Raw genomic sequence first — 20,883 nt, forward strand, 5'->3', positions numbered from 1 at the left:
ACATGTGTGTTCTATTACCATGTTATTTGTTCTATGTATGTTTTTATTTTTGTATGGACCCTGTAAGATTATCCAGTTTTGGCTAAAAGGTATTGAAATAAATAAAGATGATAAAAAAACAACACTGTACCTGAAAGAAGGGCTGATCACAGAGGATGTCGTAACAAGTGTCCAGTGACAGTGCATCCAGTGGGAAGTATCCTGACGTGGTGGTGTCTCCACTGCTGCCCCCCGTGTTCTCTGAGGCCAGGAGGTCCCCCTGGCTGCTGCTGGCCGAGTCCACGGGCAGGAACATGTCTGACGTGGGGGTGGACGGCAGCAGGTCCTGTAGTGCAATCAACCAATCAATCAATCAATCAATTAATCAGTCAATCAGTCAACAAATCAATCAATCAAACAATCAATCAAACAATCCATGCAAGGCTCTAGCTAGCACCCATTTTTCTGTCAATTGCAGGAACTTCGTGACATATGACAGAAATATTTTAACCAATCCGTCAACCTTGAAGGACAAAATTGACAAAAGTCTTGGATAAAAATATAAAAACATCCAAAGGACCACCAAGAACCACTCTAAACCCGATACATTGCCTCTCAAAATGTGGGAAATCCAAAATTTGTCCCCGGAGCCCTTAAATTGCAAGCACTCTCCCCTCAGGTCTAATCATGAACCTTGGCTGACGGAAAAAAATTGAGCTGGCTAGAGCCCTGAATCAAACGTCGTATCTCCCTACCTTATCTATCCCAGCGGCCAGTCTTGCCTGTTCCCTGCGCAGGTTGTGGAGTGCCACTGTCCAGAAGTGCAGCTCAGACTCATCCCCAAAGAGTCTGGACACAATCAGACATCTCTGGGCTGTTCCATATGGGCACACGGGGAGGTACTCCTGTAGGTCACTTCAACATGAAAAAAAAATTCTTTCACTGTCATCTTGTGTGAAAAAAATTGACCAAATTTAATGTTTAATTTGGCTGGCCAAAATAGGTTGTTTTTTCATTCAATTCATAAAGTCAAAACCTAAAAAACTTAATGTATGTCAATTTCTAATTAATCACGAGTACTGCAGTCTCACCTTGGAATAAGCTGGAGCTGTTCATTTACTATTCTCTGTAACTCTTCACCATTCTTTCCATGCCTGAAGCACAAAACAGGGTGAATAGTCAACAGTATGAGTAAGGTGTCCACATACATGTACATGTATGGTAAATGTCCTAAACACAACAATGCTAGTACATGTACTTAATATACATGACTTATGTGTATGCAAGTCAGCCAACTTCCTAAAACATTGAAATATTCTACATTTAATTTGAGTAATCTACTGTTCTCTCTCATTATTTCAATAAAGAAAGAAGACCTTTGCAAGAGGTTTTTTCCCCTTGAAATATACTTGATAAATCCACAAATTCTACAAACTCTATTTCCTGTCACTGTCATCTGCAGTTATTCTACCACCTCTGAACTCTATTTCCTATCCCTCTGTGGTTACATCACTCCCCTCCTCAGCAACTATGGACACTACGTACAAGTCAGTGAGTGAGTAGCTGTAGTCTGTGTTCCATGGCTGGTGCTGTAGGAGGTACTTCACAGTAAAGGCTGCAGCAGGGGGCACCAGGTGAGGTGAGAATACTGGCTCTGCAAAAAAGAAAAGAAATAGGAACAACTGTTTGACAAAAGCATAATCATATCATGAAATCTTTTTTTGAGCTTTTCTACAAGGAGAGATTTAAGAACTAGATCTGTTTATATCCCAATGCACATCACTACTTTCTATTAGTTCTGATGATTTCACTGCAATTTTCACTACACTGGTCACTCTAAATTTCGAAATTTTTTAAAGTTCTATGGGCACTTCATGGAAAGCACTACAGGTTTATACTCATTAATTTTGCTTTAAAGGTTAGAAATGCAGTGGAAAAGCTTTGCTCAATATCACAGTACCTTTAATTTCTGTCTGAGAATTTGTACTCTATTTCAAAGTTTCGTCACACATACCAGAGTTGTAGGGTTGTACAGTCCTTACCGGTGATGTCTCTCTCAGTGACTGGTGCACAGGAGTTCTTCATGTCCATGTCGCTAACTCGGACTGTACCATCATCGCACGCCAATACCGGCTTGTCGGATGACGCCCAGTCGATATCGATAACCTTGGCCATGTCACGGGGACACTTCACCGAGCTCACCATTTCAACCTGGAAAGACATTCCACCAGTGTTTTGGTTTTCTTGTTTTACAACTTGCTAGAATTGACTACAATTTTAATTCCCCCCACACCACATCACATCACACCAAACACCACAATTAACCTTCTCCTTGCTGCCTGATCCCATAACCAATACAAATTTGGTGCCAAATGCCTAACTTCGCAGGCTAAAGGGCTAAAGTTAAACATCACTCAATCATTCAAATCACCACAACTGTACAACATATCAGCCTCGAGTACCTTGGTCACCAAATTATCAACCACCTCACACCGTATGTACAGACAGCCTTGTTCCTTATAGGCACGGCCCCGCCCATTCAGCGCTTTAGAATACGCATGCGCGAAAATTCAAATTTTTAAACTTCGCTATGCGCCACCATGCGGCTAAAATAGAACTGCAGGTTGCTCTTCCATTGTTCGCTATACCTCACTTTTGACCAACCATAGCTGGCTAATGCGGTCACATGACGGCTTGATTTTGGGAGTGAAGGCAGCCATATTTGTCAGCTTTGTGTGTGTCGGCTCCTGGGTTTGTCCGGTAAAAATTGGGCGATACGTGCATGAGACGAAGCGCCGCCAGCGTACACAGGTACTAACAAGACTGCGGTACGTCAAGGTCAAGTTCAGGCCGAGTTAAGCAGCGTTTATCCAATTCGCTGGCGAAAAAGACGCCAGGAAATGTGAAATTCAACTGATTACACGTGTTTTGATGGAGGGTTTGTTTCCTGAACCTATTTTTCCACCCCGCTGGAAATCGCAGAAAAAGAGGTACGTATTAGGTATGTTTTAGCCGTATTAACGAGTTCTTGTATTACCCCACGTGACGTTGAACATATTTTTACGCAATAACACAGGATTTTTGTAGATTTGTGGTGAATTAAATACATGTGGGAACGTTAGGCCTCGTTTGTTTACATTTTGACTATCCTGAATAGTACTTTTCCTTTTTTGAACCTCCTTGGTCGATTGAGCGTTCCCATTCTAACTGTATAGAATACTGTTCTATAGCAACTTCATCTTTGTACAGAATGTAAGAAGTCAGTAGACAAAATGATTTACAACTTATATAGGTGTGCACAGTTACACACAAATGTATGGAACAGATTTTAACTAAATTACACTCAAAACACAGTCATGGTCCTATTCTGAATGTCCTTCTAATGTAAGTTTCACTGAGCTGATATAACTGTGACATAAATTTACACAATCCATTCTCATGAACAAATTGTATACATGCTACATGTACCCTTTTGTGACTGCATAACAGTTCATTTCAGTATAACAACAGCTCTGCATAACAGCTATAACTTTACAACAAACTGCATCAAGTTATGAATTTGACAAAATTTTATTTGTCTTTGAATTCTTACATTGTATTTCATTAACAATGGAGAACAGTAAAGTATACATGTGACGTGGTTAGCATATACATTGCCACTTCAGTGATTCAATATTTAAACTATGTAGGGCTTTAGAAAGCTTACTCTGAGTAAGTGGAAGTTATTACTGGTATTGTTGGTACAGTGTATATGTGTACAAATGTATCTAAATGCAATTACTTTATTGCAATTCCTTTGCAGCTCTATAAGCTCTGTTGTATTTCTTAGCTAGACTGATGGTGCAAAAGCGAATAATAAGAAAGGCACCAAATTTAACGGGTTAATCAATGTAAACAGTACATGTGCTTTATTGGGAAAGTTAATAGAAAGTACTTAGAAAGCACTTGCTGAAAAGTAGTAACAAATGCTACTATATAAGAGGAATTTTCCTCATAACAACATTCAGTGCAGCTTATGCAAGCTGTTAGCAAGTATCATTACATCACTGACCCTTTGTTTTTTCTTTCTTTTGTGACACAGGCTTGGGCACCCGGCCCACATGGTCAGGGCTGACTGTCAGGAGGTGATTGTTTAAGGTGGATTTTAGGCGTGCAACTGGATCTGGGATGGACCTAGTTGACCTACCCAAGCTATTGAAGTGGGAGTGGAGTTTCTCAATGCCTTGCTCAGCCAGAAACCCCAAGCCAAATCCCCATCTCCGGATGCAAGGTACCACGTGGTGTTCGAGGATGTGCATCTTGATGCTCACTGTCCGGGACTCTTCACGGTATGTGTCCATGAAGGCAGTGATGTTGCTCTCTATCAGAAGTAGGTAAAGAGGACAAGTCTGTTACATGTATAAAAGTAGTTTGTTTTTTTCTGAGCGAGGGGAATATAGGACTTATTTTAGCTTTTATTTGTCTATATACAAGGAAAGATGGTAAATTACAATGTGATAGTGACACATGGCCCAGCTAGAGAAAAGGGTTGGTGTAATTTACCAGTTACATGTAGTACTAGTTGTGCCAAACAAGGTTGGTATTCAGAGATGATAAAACTGTTCACTTACTTAGCTCGTCAGCTTCCTTCTCTCCCATCGTACTACTGGTAGAATATAAGCGATGGCAAGACCCAAAGAGCTTGAACAGCTTCTCGTACTTCTTGGAAGCCTTCATTGCCGCGGACAACAGTGCCAGCGGGAAAGTTGGGTGCTCATCCAGGATTTCTGTCACTGTTTTCTCGACAACCCCAGTCAATGCCTCTATTGGCTTATCCTGGGAACATACATGTAAACAAGACACACATTGGGGTCAGGGGCACTATTAAAAATGTAAATATAAATTAAATTTTAAATGTCATTGTGAACTTTCTCTTAAACATTTACAACAAAAAAACGTTTGCATCAAAGGCACAGTATGCATTTGAATGTGAATTTTCTTTAGAAATGCATTTTTACTTGAAGCATCTTGTCCACGTGATTTCCGATGAAGGACTTCCCGTGATAAGCTTGGCGCTGGACGTGAAACTCCTGAAGGACAGGGTCCAGTTTGCTGCAGAATGGTCCTTTGCCAGGCTTCAGAGATGCTTCTGTCAGGATCGCTCCTGCTTTTCTTTCCTGTAAAAACAAATCATAAATTCTCAGTAGGTGACAGATCAAAATTTTAGCAACCAGTCAGTAGATGTACAAGGCTAATTTTAACAATGGATGCTTTTTTATGTACGGTCTAGGTAGTCAGCAGTAAAACGGGGTGAGAAGCAGTTTCCGGATGGGAGGAGAAGCAGAGAGGACTTGCTCAAGGAAAGAAACTACAATGGAACAAGCAGAGGGAAGTCACCACAGCCTGAGCTATAGTTCTTGCATAGTGTAAGTATGCCACTTTGACATTTTTATTTATCATCTGTGTCACTGTCAGTTTATTATCTTGTTCATGTACATGTAGATCATTGGACAAGTGTGTTTAATGTACAAATTTTAATTTTTCAAAAAGCACATTGGTAAATTCAAATTTGGTAAGGCACCCTGGTTATGCTTGACTTACCAGATTGTCTCTTCGGTTAATAAGAGCAGTGACCATGGAAGTGGCCTCCTTGAAGACCACCTCATGCATGTTCTTGTTCACACCCTGGTTGTCGTACGCCAGCCAGGCCAACTGGGTTTCTTGCTCTTCAATTTCCTCCTGCAGCTCCTTGGCCTGCTCCTCGTACACCTGGGCCTTGTCAATGGCGGCGACGTAGGCCTGAAAGTAGTGATGCATACCAGTTCACTGGACTTGGATCCGGACTTGTAAGAATGTTTAGGTTCAAGTCCAAAAAAACCCAAAAGTCAAGAACCGAGTCCGGACTTATTACCATAAAAGACGATTTCACATACCCCTTTTCTGTCCAAACCACCTAAAACCTTCTGTAGATTGTAAAATCTGCGCTGCAAAATGCAGAAAACATTGCCATCGGGCACTGTCAAGTGTCAGCCTCTATGTTATGTGGCCAAAGTTTCACCCAGACAACATTGCAAGGTTGCCAACATGCAACTTTGTATATGCCATGGGTTTAGTTCCGGACTTACAAGTCCGGAACTGAACCTAAACCTCTGGACTTGAATCCGGACCTGAACCTAAAATTGGGTTTAGGTATGCATCACTACCTGAAAGCGAGCAAGGTGTGGGTCGTCCAGAATCTCCTCCCTGTCCGTCTCACCGTCCCGGATGATCATGTGTAGGTACTTCTCGACCTTTCTGTCCAGCCCCTGCAATGTGGCCTCCAGCTCAGTGTACAGGCGGTGAAATATACCTAGGCTTATGTGTAGCCCTGGCACAATGACCTGTACAGAAAAGGGGTTCAAAGGGAAGGGCAAGAACATTTTTCTTTTAGTTCTTTTGATCATAAATGATACAATCATAATCACTTTAGCAGTTTAGGTACATAGCTTCATGTCAACCCCAGAAAGCAGTTATAGGTGTTTAGCCATTGTCCTCTTCAAATGTATACTCAAGCAAAGTCACAGGTATTTAACATTTTTTGAACTGATCAAATTCATCTTTTTAAAATGATTTTCACCTGTTCTATCGAAACCCTGAACATGGGTGGACTTATGATGTTGTGATAGTTCTGGGCGTGCTTGATATTCCCCCTTCCCTCATGGAGGAACTCCCAGTAGTCCTGGGCCATGTTCTCTAGCGTGCGTGGGGGCAGTCTCAACCTCTGACTGTCCTGGTCGTCTATTTCAGACTTCCTAATCTGACACCAGAGACACGGGTGGGAGCCTGTGTCAGAATCAACAAGACAAAGTCCATTAGTGTTTTCCATTAAATTGTATTTTTCTTTCTAGGTCAGTTAGCAATAGAAACTCTGCATTTTAAGTTAGTATTTTTAATTGCTACAAAAAATCATTACATGGTATTTACTGTGGCTGGCCATGCAAAAAGCTTTGCCCTTTCACTGTGAACTTCCTACATTTTATCTTCATAAAATTTAAACCTTAATATGCTTATTTTAGTTATACGTCCTTCAAGGTTACATTTATTTAGCTGTGAAAAAATGTTCTCACCAGATGCACCAGACAGACCGTAGATGGTACTCAGAAATGCGTAATCCCCTGCGATAAAGACACGCAGGTTGTACGCATGTCCACCCTCACCTCTGCAAAAAGCGGTTGGAAAATATCACTGAGTGCAAGTACAGTACATAAGTTTATCTTAATTTTGATTTTAAAAAAATTAATCTTAATAGGGCACAGACCTATGGAAAATAGCAATTAAAAGAGCTGTCCACTGATGCAATGATAGTGGAAGGATCTAAGGTCTGCGGTAAGGACAGTCTGTTGATTCAACTGAAACATTTTACTTAGAGTTAACTAAACGATGACTAGCATGTGAGTTTACTGTTTGTGCTGTTGCACACGGGTGTGTATCCTATCTTTTGTCAGTAAGCACATTGCTCAGAAACTGTTTCATAGATAATAGCATCATTTATTGGTAATGTAATGATTATAGATAGCTATCCTTAGTAACATCGCTTTTTGATTACAAATTCAAGCTCTTATTTTCTCAATAGACAATAGGTTTTTAATTCCAGACTTTGCACATGTGCTTGGCTAGCATGCAGCTAGCAGATTAGTCTTTTCATTGTATCATTGGGTCAATATTAGGGCAGTTTCTAACAGTATGTGCAATGATGCATGAATGTCAACTTACTGCCACTTCTCTTTCTGGAGAGCCTCCACTTCAGCTCTGTAGCGTCCAAGGGCAGTCTTCAAATTGTCTCTCGAATCCTTCGCCTCAAAGATGGCGAAGACTGTGGTGTTCGCAACTGTGTTGGGGTGGGTTTTGTGGAGGAGTTGGTATGCCATCTTAAAACTACCACCCCCATGGTCCCCCCCTATCTTCAACCAGATTTCATCCGTCATTGTGGGGCCCGGCCACTCCAGAGTCCTGCAAGGGACAGTATTAATGTCACAAAAATCAGCTTTAGGGCCAATATATAAGCAAAGGTAGAAACAAATTTCTCTTCAATATTGCACTTCTGAGTCCTGTCAAAGTTCAACTATTTGTTCTATAAAATATTCCTTACTTTGCCCTCTTGCTCCTTTCCAGATAGTCGAAGACAGCACTGGGCAGGGAGAAGATGTAGGCGCAAGGCCGCAGTGCTATGATGACCTCGTCATCATCTGTTTTCACAGAGAAGGGGAGCAGTTCAGCAGTCACTTCGTATGCAGACAGCAGGTTAGCAGTAGTCTGTCTCATGCGCCTCTCCGACTCAGTGGCAACCCCGTACTGATCAAGCCATCTGTAACAAAGTGAACAGAGAATGTATTTAATTGCCAAGTCTCACAACATTCATTCTATGCAGCTGACTTACATTGTCTTATTCATAGCAATTGGAGAAAATGTGACTTGCTCTCATAACTCATCTTATGATAAAAGTCTTTCTGTGTGTGAGGAATTTAAGGTTGAAGATACTTGGTTTAGCTTTAAGTTAAACTTTGTTTTCAAAAAATAAAATCCTCCAAAAAATAAAATACTCCCCACAAATGTGTTTTTAGAATAAGGATTTCTAAGGTCATGCCAAGTAGTGTCTTGGTTCTCAGAATCACCCACTTTGTTTTTCTATATGTAAATGGCTTGTTCTTTTTCTTCCACCCTATCCATATTTGTTTGGTTTAAATCTGACTACGAGGAAATCAAATGTCTTGGGGAAAGAAAATATAGATGTACCTTTTCAGTTTTCTCAACTGGCCATGGTTCACTTGAATGTCTGTCTTCAACCCCAGCAGGTGCCCTGTTGGAATGCGGATCTGTGCCAGGCCTGCCTTGTCCAGCATCTGGAAGAGCTGATCCTTGGGGTACCTTTTCATCTCAGCCATCAGCTGGTGTTCACCATTCCCACCGCTCACCTGCTCTCTCATAGACTCCAACATACGTGCCCTCTTGGCCACAGTGGAGGGGGCTGCATCGGTGCTTGTCTTCTCAAGTTGCGGTGTATGCATGAATCTCATTGGCTAGAGATTGGAGATTTTTAGATAAGCATGTGTTGCTAAAAAAGGGATGTCACAATCAATTTTATTGCATAACAATTGTAACTGGTACAATGTATGGCATACAGAAAATAGTAGAAAGGGGTAGGTACAATAACTGACATGCCTCCCTTAACACCAATGTACCAACAATGACTTCCCAAAACTACAAGTGTTTTTGTGCCCTTCTGAACATAACTTGTTACCATGACTTGTGATATGATTGACACATCAATTACCCACTGAATGGCAAATGCATCAGCAGAAATTTTCAATGAAGTGTTGAGTACCTGGGTACAAGAAAGGTAGGAGGGTAGGATCTAAAATGCTGTTTCCCAAGTTTTGAAAGACAGTGTCCTGTAGTGCTAAAATTTATATTTATAATACTTTACCATCCCAAGCCTTTTAAGAAAAACTTACTCACCTTTCCTCCAGTTTTGGCAACAAATGTTTTGTCACTGCTGCCCTCCAGCTTTCTTCTCAGCATTGCTGTGAAGGCCATGTCCTCATCCGGGGACAGAGGGCCTTCCTCATCGAGCGTAACCGTGACTTTCCCAAAACTACAGTTTGATTGTACCGTGACTGGTGGTAAAATCAAAACAGAAGGGGGAGGAGGTGGAGGTATTACCATAAGGACTTGTACAGGACGGGGTGCTGAACTTGTTGGCTGCTGTTTTGACTGTTTTGCCTGGGGACTTTCTTTGTTTTCCTTGGGGCTGTCTTCCTTGGGGCTGTTTTCCTTGGGGGCCTTCGGCCTCCCAGATGACTTCCCCCTTTTACGCCTTCCCCCCCTAGACATTTTCCCAACCTTTTCACAGTGGCGGCACTCATCTCCATAAGTGTGTTTGTACCAAGAAACCCTTTTTGGGTGACTCCGTGTACCTAAGACGCGCTTTAGACTAAAATGGGGGTGATACAGAGCTACCCGTGAAATCGCATGTATCTCAAGTTTGGCGTGACCAATCAACTTCAATTTTTGAAGTAACTTAGATGAAATACCACTGATTCTAAATAACTACTTCTTCCTTCGAAATCTGCATAATTGTTCCATAAATAATAATAATATTAGATCATTGTGACTATATAAAATCAGCCTAGACCAAACCCTTCTGCTCAGAATTGTAATACAAAACTTTCAGAGAATGTGGAGAGATATGCACTTTATAGGAATCGGTTTCCAGAAAAGAAGAATATAGCTTAGATTTGAAAATATTTTGAAATATAGTCCATTTTGGTAGAAATCTAGGGGGTAGGTATGACTTTATCTACCAATACCTAGATATACGGGGATAAAGTAGTTTTTCTGAAAACCGATTCATAGAAACCAACTTCTTACTCATTGTTTGCACCCGATTTCAACTTTGTAACCCAATGGGAAGAGTTTGGTCTCGGGCTTTAAAGTTTAAAACTCTAAATTCTGGTCGATTTCCTTCCTTGACCTGTCAATCTTTATCAAGCCTCATGACTGTGAATGAAATTGATTGTTTTCGCACCTCCACTCAAGGCCATTACAGGCAATTATCTTTAATTATGCATAGCGGGCAGACGGCAGCATGTATCCATTCAAATTCAGACTTTACCACAAAAGTTTTTGTTTTTAAACATTTGTTTCTTACTCCTCGAATGAAATTTCTGGGTTTGAAATGTAGTTTTATACATAGCAGCTATGAACCTGAACAACAGCTCTGCCTGTTGGGCAGAAGATAGCTAGATGTGTTATGATTCATCTGAAGAAAATTTCTAACAGACTTTTAACCCTGGCCCAGTGAGATGAAAAATCGTTTGATGTGTATTGACTTGTCTGGCTCCAAACATGCACCTACGACCATGTCCTGCCCTAAACTTCCTTGCTTATACCATTATACAGTTCATGTAGTTTCTTGTCATCCCTCCGTTTTCAGAATGTTTATTTTGAGCGCATGTACGTGCTTTAACTTTTAATCTTGATGACGTGAAATGTTACATAATGGTAGCTTTGATTTGCTACATAGTGGTGGTACTAGTTTTTCTTTAATAATAGGGGCCACTAAAGAACATTTAGCACATAAAATGGTCATTTTGAATCCTGTTTTTAAACTATGGCCATCGTAGTCTCTCACAGTAGCCTTTTAAATACCAGTCTTTAGGAGGTGGCTGAAAATGTTAGAAACTGGCCAAATAGAGATTGGTCTGCTAGAAAGTACATTTTGCCACGCCCGGGTGCATGTTATCAACCGATTTCTTACTCTTTCCTGCTACCTTCCGAAGCCTGGTAGAGGCTAAATATAATGCACAGGCCTTGTCCGCCCTTGTCAGTTGGACATTGAGCAACGCACGCTGGCTAAATACATGTAACCGAGGACTATGAGATTATAACCTCCTTGCTATATCTTTGGACCTATACAGCGTGCTATGGGTCTTCGTTCACACGAGTAGGTTATAATTCTACCTCTATGGTTCACACAATGCGTTTAACGCTAGTACAAATTTACCTCCTTGATTAGTCGGTAATATAATCTCCTGGAATTCGGAATACACTATGTATTGGTACTAAAATGGAGAACAAAGATTGTCTGAAGATGGCTGAAATCAAGGAGCTTATAACCTCGCACAGTTGAAGTCGGGGCTCCATCGCCAATTTGTAAGACCCTGTTATATAGACTTGAGTTAGATCTGGTGGATACATGCTGTATTTAAGAAAATGTTTTTCATTTTTACTTTCTTCTCAAGCATGTTTCAAGCTATGAAGTCTTCTATTAAACATGGAACACTGAAAATACAAAGAGGGTGTGAAGTTAGCACATACAAATGTAAAATAGCAGGAGGGGCAGTGGGTGGTGAAGCTACAGCAATTATCACCATACCTATTGCATATTTACGATCTTCTACTCGCACCTTGCTCATTTCAATGTCATTATAATATTAAAATGAGATCTTTGCTGGGGGAAAGAAAGCGCGTCTTAGGTACACTGAGGAGAGTGTTTTGGTGGCTTGTACAGCCTAGCCCTGCAACTATTACAGAAGTAGGGGGGGTGTTGTTCTTTTCTATCTTTTCCCACGTCAACCCCCCAAACCTTTTGAATCTTGTCTGCAAACTTAAAACAACTATTTGGTTGAAGATTTTGAACTTTCTCTTTTTTGGTAAGGACAAATTCCCCGCAGAAACGGCACAACTTAGCAATATTTTCACAGTGTAGAGCTGTCATTATACCCCCCTCCCTACCACTACATATCTAATTACCTTAAAAATCTATGTAAATATACACAATTGCAATTTAAAACACTTACCAGAAATCACTTGGGCAACTTATGTAGAATTAGCCTGCAATGTATTTTGGTGAATAATGAACGAAATCAATAAACCAATCTTTTTACAGTCCCCCCTAGCGTGTCGTTTGTGTATAACAAGTGGAAATTACTAGGTAAACATATGTTAGCTATACAAGGCCTGATGGTCTAGAAAAAAAAGGTCAAGAAAGAACAACTACTGGATAAGTAAGGTAAACAGATCTAGTTTAGGAAGCAAACATCGAATATGGGTAAAGATTTGGAGGAAAGGGTAAATTATGACCTGAAAATCGCCGAAAACCCGGAAGTAAACAGAAGCGGACGAGACCCCCCAGTCACGGCATCGGCGGGTATGTATGAATTGTCAGCGCGGGAAATCCCCGGCGGGAAGATTTATTTGTGTGTGTGTGTGGTGGGCGGGGCTTAGGGCAGGAAATTACGTCATATTTAGCCGTGATTGACAGTTTAATTGCTCAGAAACACGGCCGTTACTTCCTAGTTACCGGCGGTAAATATTATGTTGCCAAGGTAGGTTGCCATGTTGTTTCCCATGAGACACCGCGCGAGTGCCTAGTGCGCTTGCGCAGACCTAATGCGGAAGTGCGCGTAGAATGGCGGGGCCGTGTAGGATTGTCACAGGATCAGCTCATGACTGTGGCAGCAGATATTCAGTTGTTTTGTTTTTCAGTGAAGTCCACTGCTACAGTCATGACTGACTGATACAATCCTTGGGACATTTTTGCTGTGTACACAAACAACAAGCAGCGGATACTCCTCTCCTGCTCATGACTCACACAGATCTGTTTGTTCCAGCTCACCTCCTTGGCATCCCACACCTCTGCCCCGTCGTTGTACAGAACTAGGATTTTCTGGTTGCCGCGACCAGGAGCGAACTTCAGCTTCTTGATCCAGCCACGATGTGTGGGTACAGCTCTGAAGTACATCATATGACACACACAGTAACATACTGTAAGTCTTTTCCAGGTATTCAGACATCAGTTAAAATTTCGCTAGAAAGGTAACATTTGCAAAGCAAATGCATAATGTTTACCTTCGCATATGGTCTGCTCTGTTAATTCTTTAACTCAAATACATTCATATTTATGGTCAGACAGGAGTATAAATCCCACCTACTTAGTATAAAATTGCAACATTATGTCACCCAACACCAGTTCCATGGTGAGAAACCTCAACAAATCAGGTCATTGGCCAGGTCAGAGGTCAGTGTTTGGAATGGAAGAAGAGGAAACGTAGCAAAAACAATATGTTTTCCTTCGGTAAACATAAAAAATATTTACAGTTGTTATACCTGCAGGAAGACTAGAGCTATGACAGTTTCACTGATGAACTGGAGATACAACTGATGTATTGTGTACCTGGATATCTTAGCCTTCAGGTCCCATATGTTGATATTCCCATCCACATCCCCCAGGACCATGGTATCACCCTTCCAGGCTATACAGGTGATGGCTCCCATGGTTCCCTGTAAAGACACGTCCACCAATCACGTTAGGTACACAGGACTAACCTGGGTACTATCCTGGTTAGTTAACGTCCACTCAAACCCAGAAGTTTTTTACCAGTAGTTTCTTAGGAATTATCTGTAGTTCTCTGTGTATTAATTGTCTTTTCTTATACCAAACGTTTCTTCTGTTCCTGCAATTAGCTCTCGGGCATGAATTTGCAATAAAACAATCTAATACACTGTGGGTAGTGACTATTGGAGCAAATTTCAACCAACCAGGATGGTACCCAGGCTAACACATACAGGATAGGCCAGCTTATAGCAGGGAGATGGTAGCACAGCATCCCAGAATCCTTCTTTCCATTCCTTTATCCAAGACGATGTGAATGCCCAGACAATAACACAATAATCTACCCCTATAGACAGACTGCATCACACAGAAGTTTGGTTTTGTTTTTTCTGTTAATGCCCACGATCATGATAATGATCATTCTGGCATACTCATTTTCACCTGAGTGAAGTGAGGAAAGTCATGTAAAGAGCCTTTCCCAAGGGCACAAGGTTGGTGACATGACAGGATTCAAACCCGGGACCTCTTGGTTCTGAGCCGAATGTTCTGCCATAACACCACACGACCCAACAAGTTTGCTACACAAAGTTGTTTGTTTGATCAGCTCACGTCAGGGGGGATCTTGGAGCCATCCTTGACGATGTTCCCCTCCACCATGAAGTGGTACAGCTGCCCGTCTGAGTCTGTGAACACGAAATGCTCCCGCACCGTCAGGTTGGCCAACTTTTTGCTATCTGTAAGAGAGCAACCAGCCAACCAAACAAAGGTTATGCTAAATAAATAGACAAATTCAATACATTGTAACAACATTCATATTTAAAAAAAAAACACTCATCCATGAAGCATTTGTGAAGATTAATCATCCGGGGTAGTAACAGTAACAGTAAAAACATTCACTGATGAAGAGTGTCATCAGAACAACACCCAAAACGTTTGCTTATTAAACTTTTATCCAGTTTGAAAAGACTAAAATACTATCTTACTCATCCATGAAGTTAAACTATGAAATTCTTTTGCTACTTTTACCAATAATAACTAAAAATAATCATTAGTAATGGTCTAGAAATCTGAACAATCTTTTGCTTGTCTGAAGAACATGAATTACCCTTGAATTACTTAACCATGGTAGGTAAAACTGTGACTATTATACCTGTTTGTGCTTTGGTCTCAGTTCCAATAGTGGGCAACAACTCGACTGTCGGGGAGCCAGCTGCAACTGGATCCTGGGATAGCTTCTTCTTCAAGCTTTTCAGATTGTTGGAAGGTGACCACTCCTGTGGATACAAATGTATGTTTATCTTGTACTTGGTAATAATTGAGGGTCAAAAGACTGGCAAACAGCATTTGTACACATAGTAGGTAAAGTATAGCAATAGCAATAGAAAGAGACTGTAGGGACAGTTAATCCTTTGAACCATGGGCATTGTGTTGAAAGGCAGAGCACATTCCTATCTTTTTAGCTCCCCGCAACCGAAATCAAATACCCATGCCTTTACACTGAAACAACGTTTAGGCAAGAATTGAACCCATGATTTTGTGTCCATTAGCCTTGTGTCCTAGCTAACTACTCAGCTATTTGATGCCATTTTCAAACATATACACAACTGCAATTTTAGAAATCAGGTCAGGAACATTTGTCAAATTTCAAGGGAAGGGTCAAGACCAATGCAATACATCAGGAGACAAATGTTACAATAAAAAAGGAGGAGGTTGAATGATATTCATGACTTGACCCTGAAAACATTTTGGACTGAAAGCATAACTGACCAGTGCAGAGATTGTTGGGAAGTTTTTAGGCATTTCTCTCAGAAGGGTCTGGCTTCTGATATCCCAGAGTTCCATGGGCTTGTCCTTGAAAACAATGATGGCGTATTGTCTGGAACAAGACAAAGAAGAGCACCTTCAGTTAGAGATAAAATTTACAATGCAAAGATATGAGTATTACGAAACCTATGCTGTGGTACAATGTATTCTCAGACTAGTGATACAGATTCAAAGATACTAGACAGGTTGCTTATGGCAACTCAAAAGAATGAACTGTCTACATACACCACATACTCACTTGAGGTGTGAGATCCGTACTATCTCTATGGGTGACTCATCGTTCCCCTTGTCTCCCCGAAACAGTTCACTTGAACCTATCAGTATACAAAGACAAGTTTAAAATTGGAAAGTTCAACTGTACATCAACTGTCAAAATAATTCTAGATTCTACGATGTGTGAAACACAACAAGACTTTAAATTTCTATTCCACTATTCAGCCTGATTGTACCTACTCTCAACATATCTCATGTGCCATGTCTCAGGAATTCAATATGAAAGTGAAGAAAGACAGATGGAAATTGATCTCAAACCAGTTAAGATCACTCCAGAGCTAATCTTCCACTGCTCATGACAGGGAAGATAGAGAAGCTATGTAAAGCATTTACAGGTTCATTGTACTAGGGACATTTCTTGCTCCATTTGACAATGTACAATGAACAGTGGACCACAGCTTAACATCCTGCCTGTCCTAAGGACTGTGATACTTTCCTGAAGTGTGCAAGTCCCGTTGAACAACAACAGCTGGGATTTGAACTCCCAACCAGGGTTGCTATTACTTCTGGACTACCGGGGGTAACACACACTACAAGTATGGACCACTGTGACTACCATTTTGCTGCAATGATTGAATATAAGACTAGTCTTTGAGTCACACATGTCCCTTGCCTGTTTGCAGGTTGACCAGCAGCAGCTCATTCTTGACCAGGCCAGACTGACCAGGCGACGGGTAGGCAAAGGACAGGAAACTGGTCAGACTGGTCCACTCTAGCCCCCTGTAGAGGTAGTGAAAGAAAAGGCTCAATATATATGACTAAGTTTTACTGATGACAGACAGGGTTCAATCTTCAAGTTTATCTAGTACTATATGCCTCATAAACAATACCTGTAACATTTACCTCCTATTCCCATTACTCAGGTTGATAATCAAGGCACCAAAGATATTAATAAAAGATGTCTGGACAATGTTATGTATGCAGCATGGTCAGATGCTTGCTTGTATTTGGGCATGGGGAGCTTTGACACCTTTGACACTCGGCATGCACAGTCTTAGTGGTGAACATCCTTATTGCTGTATACTGAATTTGTCTGTATACTGCTGTGTTTCTAAAGATGAAAACTAGAACTGTAGGCCTTGTCTCTCACCTGACTTGACAGGTGTGGATGTTAAACTCTCTCCAGAGCAGCCCACTGGACAGGTTGTACACCTGAACAAGACCATTGGAAGAACCTGTGGGAGGATGGGAATACACATTTAACATCTGTATCTTGTACAATGCAGGTCAAAGGATGGGTATCTATATAATATGTAGCTTGTGGGAAAAGATACTAGCAGCACATGTAGAGCCATTAGTGTTAGACACAAAGCCACAAAATAATTTTTTATTTTAAAGTCATAGACAAGATGCACCCCCATGAAACTCCTTCCTCTTCGCCCCACCGTTCTGCTTCGCCCCCGCCCCGTTCTGCTTCGCCCCCGCAAAAAATCTGCTTCGCCCCCGTCGTTCCTCTACGCCCCCGGCGCAATTCTGCTTTGCCCCCGTCCTTCTGCTTAGCCCCCAATGGCGGCACAGCTCACAGTTGACACGAAAATCGTCTGCAAAATAACAATAAAGGCTGTGCCGCCAAATTTAAAGTAGCCCATGCTCCGGCAAACATTCTGAACCACCTTTCTGCCAAGTGGTGTTGCACAAATCCTTCCCATTCAAAAGTTTACCCCTACCTCACGGCCCGTCAGTGGTCTCGTCTAGTTTTTACACAGCATTCTAAATCCATGTCACCTCACGCAGCAAGGTATTGCCTTATAAATTCTACTTAGTATTTGCAGCACAATTTTTAACTTAATGCTATTACTGATAGCTGTCATTTTTTCACTATTGTCTACTTGTATCAAAAGGAACACGATTAGTTACTGTTCAATTGGCTGATACAAAATCCCGCCATCATCCAAGTTGGCTTTAATTAGTACCCACCTTCCATGGCGATCAGCCTAGCGTCTGTCCAGCCGTGAGTGAAATTTCCCGCCAGTACTTATAAACGTAAGAACCACTGACGGGCCGTGAGGTAGGGGTAAACTTTTGAATGGGAAGGATTTGTGCAACGCCACTTGGCAGAAAGGTGGTCCAGAATGTTTGCCGGAGCATGGGCTACTTTAAATTTGGCGGCACAGCCTTTATTGTTATTTTGCAGACGATTTTCCTGTCGACTGTGAGCTGTGCCGCCATTGGGGGCTAAGCAGAAGGACGGGGGCAAAGCAGAATTGCGCCGGGGGCGTAGAGGAACGACGGGGGCGAAGCAGATTTTTTGCGGGGGCCAAGCAGAACGGGGCGGGGGCCAAGCAGAACGGCGGGGGCGAAGAGGAAGGAGTTTCATGGGGGTGAGATGGACTATGTGAAGAATATAATATTTGTGGTGGCTCTTACCAACTGCCAGCAGTGGTCTGTACACATTCCAGTTCTTCGTCGTAAGAGGTGGGCACATTTTGATGATTGTAGGGGGTAGCGGCAGTCCACTCAACAGCCCCTGCAGGGTGAATCTGAAGACATACCCTTGTCTGTCCACACTGGGTTCTGTCGGGCCGTACGTCTGACCAATCATGTCGCATATCGCCATCTTCACATGCGAGACGTTGCACGTTCTTGGCACGGAGCAGGTTTTGGCAGTTTTGGCGGGTGAGGCGGCGGCTGTAGAGGCCTCACTGGAACTGGATGAGGAAGGGTACTTGTAGGGATCACTTCCACTGTCACTTAGCGAGAATCCCGGGGAGTGGAGAGGGGACAGGTGTGTCTGTGTGTGGTTAGGTGTGTCTCTGGCTGGGACAAGAGCGGGAACCGTGGTGAGGTTCCAGAACATGATGCGGCCGTCATTCACAAAGACGGCGACGGAGCGCTCGTTCACGGGACAGGCCGCCATGCCGGTGATGCGGATGTGCTTGGTGATGCGGAGAGCCTCCGACTGACAGCGCAGCTCGTATGTGACGTCTTGTTCACTCAAGGGACTCAAGTCAACTGTGAAGAAAATCAGCTTCAGTACTCAAGGTAACCCGTACAGTAGACAGCTTTTTCCACTGCCCTCTATTCAGTACACAGGTGTCATTTCTTTCCCATAAAATATATTCCAAATGTTTTAATATGATTTCTATACAATTTTGATGGGCCAATTGACTGGTAAAAGGTCGGATATATTCTCAACAACAAGGAAATATCTTGCTTCAATGATGACATTTTTAAAATACATTTTTAAAAAACATGATATACATATAAGCTACATCAATAAAATTGGGCTATTGAATGTTACACATAGCTGCAATTCCACACCTGTCTGCTGGGAGGCCACATTGCCAATCTGGTCCACTGGTGTTGAGAACGGCCCCATGACAACTTTTCTCCGCACTCGAACTGTCACACTGCCGTTTTCATGGAGACACAGCAGGGCATCCCTCTGTCTGCAGGCTACCACCTGTAGATGAGAGATATAAACCCTGTTAAATAGAAACTCTTTTTAAATTAATATCTTCTACCATACAAGTCTTTACTGCACAAAGTTACCAATATCCCCCATAATCCCATCAATGAAAGACAGCGAACTAAGGCCATGCTGATGTCATTGGAAAACGATACTAATGTCGTAGAATGCCAAAATTAATTCCAAAAGAAAAGAAGAAGGACAACAGCCCCTTTCAGTAGTATGGGTGTCCGGTGAGCAACAACAGCTGTGATTCAAACCCACAACCTATTGGTCCAGAGGCAGGGTCACTAACCTCTGATCCACACAAGCTATTTGTGCAATAATAGGTACGTGTAAGAATGATACATGAATAATATGATACAATCAAATGTGACTATACACACACAAAAAAGTTACTCAAGCAACTGGAGATGATTTCGGATATAACTCCAGTTGCTTGATTAACTGTTTTTTGGTATACCTTATTACATGTACCTGGTACCTTCATCGACGTACCAGTTCTGACTACCAGGTATGTTTACCTGTAGGAAGGGTGAGCCACTCCTCTCTATAGCCACAATGCCGACCGTCTGTTTGATCTCCAGGTCCAGGATGAGCAGTTCTTTGGAGTAGACCAGGAGAAGGTGGTTCCGGCAGGACCGTAGGTACATGAGCTGGAGACACTCGTTCAGCGTTACTGTGTCCTCCCCGCCCTTCGATGTGGAGAACACACTGTCAAGGAGCTCTTTGTTAGTACTGTAAGACACGCAGCACACAGAAAACAGTCCAATGGTTTCTTCATTTACTTGTGCCACAGGAAAATTCTGCTATTCTTCCTGCTTAATCTTAACATTCTCTATAATGTACATCCCTAATACATTACACCAGGATTATTTAATTCTGGGTATGGAGGTATTGTTTTGGGTGGCTGAGGTGTAGGTTTTTGTGTCTATTTGTCCTAAAAGAGTAGGTTGACAGCACATGGGCAGGGGGGAGGGCCGGCAGAATGTCAGTAGGTCTAAAGGTCAGACATGGCAAATGAGCTCTTGTGCTGGAACAAAAGTTTTAACTTTAAACACGTAACTACATGATGAACCTTTATGATAACAAAACTTGTGCCTTTAATACCTGTCCTTGACATCCCCCACCAGCAGTTTAAAGTTTCTCCTCAGCGCTGATCGCCCCCCCGTCCTGCGCTCGGCTGACCTACCCCCCTCCGCTGCCCCAGCGTTGACGGGGCTGGCAGGGTTGGAGATGTAGAACCGGCGCCCTGTCCCTGCTGGGGGTCTGGACGTTGTGAAGTCACTCACAAACAGGATACAGTCATTGGCCAGCACTGGAGGGAAAACAGACTTCAAGTTATTTTGTATGTTTCACAGTAAAGCATTTTATTTGTTTACACAGCAAATTCCTGACATAAAACAACTACATGTTCTGTATCTGTATCTGTATAGCCGGTATAACCGCCTTTCGCCGTAACACACCAGTTAATGTCATGTTGTAGATATCTACAATGTTCAATATTCATTTTTATTTGTAAGTGCGTTGATTTGACCAATTTTTA

The 20,883-nt window shown here is 42.1% G+C and overlaps 2 protein-coding genes and 1 long non-coding RNA gene across 5 annotated transcripts in view; 1 reads left to right on the forward strand and 2 right to left on the reverse strand.

Moving 5' to 3' along the window:
- The window catches only part of LOC109486765 (WD repeat-containing protein 11-like), a 29,414-nt gene that overhangs the window by 4,530 nt on the left and 4,001 nt on the right, over positions 1-20,883 (reverse strand). Inside the window, exons 6-22 of one of the 2 annotated variants that reach the window (XM_019790656.1) lie at positions 20,448-20,655; positions 19,862-20,051; positions 19,190-19,331; positions 18,296-18,880; positions 17,019-17,103; positions 16,542-16,648; positions 15,894-15,969; positions 15,599-15,707; positions 14,982-15,105; positions 14,441-14,565; positions 13,673-13,779; positions 13,115-13,229; positions 2,022-2,190; positions 1,525-1,633; positions 1,071-1,133; positions 735-894; positions 131-325 (exon numbers count right to left, since the gene is read on the reverse strand). In XM_019790656.1, the coding sequence (XP_019646215.1) occupies positions 131-325; positions 735-894; positions 1,071-1,133; positions 1,525-1,633; positions 2,022-2,190; positions 13,115-13,229; positions 13,673-13,779; positions 14,441-14,565; positions 14,982-15,105; positions 15,599-15,707; positions 15,894-15,969; positions 16,542-16,648; positions 17,019-17,103; positions 18,296-18,880; positions 19,190-19,331; positions 19,862-20,051; positions 20,448-20,655 (2,669 nt within the window). Of the gene's footprint in view, positions 1-130; positions 326-734; positions 895-1,070; positions 1,134-1,524; positions 1,634-2,021; positions 2,191-13,090; positions 13,230-13,672; positions 13,780-14,440; positions 14,566-14,981; positions 15,106-15,598; positions 15,708-15,893; positions 15,970-16,541; positions 16,649-17,018; positions 17,104-18,295; positions 18,881-19,189; positions 19,332-19,861; positions 20,052-20,447; positions 20,656-20,883 lie in introns of both variants that reach the window. The other variant, XM_019790655.1, reaches the window with a different exon arrangement.
- On the forward strand, positions 2,511-9,049 carry LOC109486773. 2 transcript variants are annotated; one of them, XR_002141217.1, is made up of 5 exons: positions 2,511-2,969; positions 4,061-4,307; positions 5,249-5,384; positions 8,110-8,238; positions 8,790-8,875. It is a non-coding gene; the product is annotated as an uncharacterized LOC109486773 (long non-coding RNA). The 2 variants fall into 2 exon arrangements; XR_002141216.1 differs by having other exon boundaries at positions 2,675-2,969; positions 8,787-9,049.
- On the reverse strand, positions 3,046-9,045 carry LOC109486767. Its single transcript, XM_019790658.1, has 10 exons — positions 8,731-9,045; positions 8,087-8,302; positions 7,711-7,947; positions 7,065-7,156; positions 6,575-6,780; positions 6,162-6,338; positions 5,560-5,757; positions 4,977-5,135; positions 4,590-4,794; positions 3,046-4,339 (listed from the first exon to the last, which is right to left on the reverse strand). The coding sequence occupies exons 1-10, from the start codon at positions 9,009-9,011 to the stop codon at positions 4,023-4,025; spliced, it is 2,088 nt and encodes a 695-aa protein (XP_019646217.1). The 5' UTR covers positions 9,012-9,045; the 3' UTR covers positions 3,046-4,022.

The sequence above is a fragment of the Branchiostoma belcheri genome, unplaced genomic scaffold (genome assembly GCF_001625305.1).
Source record: "Branchiostoma belcheri isolate BF01 breed outbred unplaced genomic scaffold, Haploidv18h27 scaffold83, whole genome shotgun sequence".
NCBI lineage: Eukaryota > Metazoa > Chordata > Leptocardii > Amphioxiformes > Branchiostomatidae > Branchiostoma > Branchiostoma belcheri.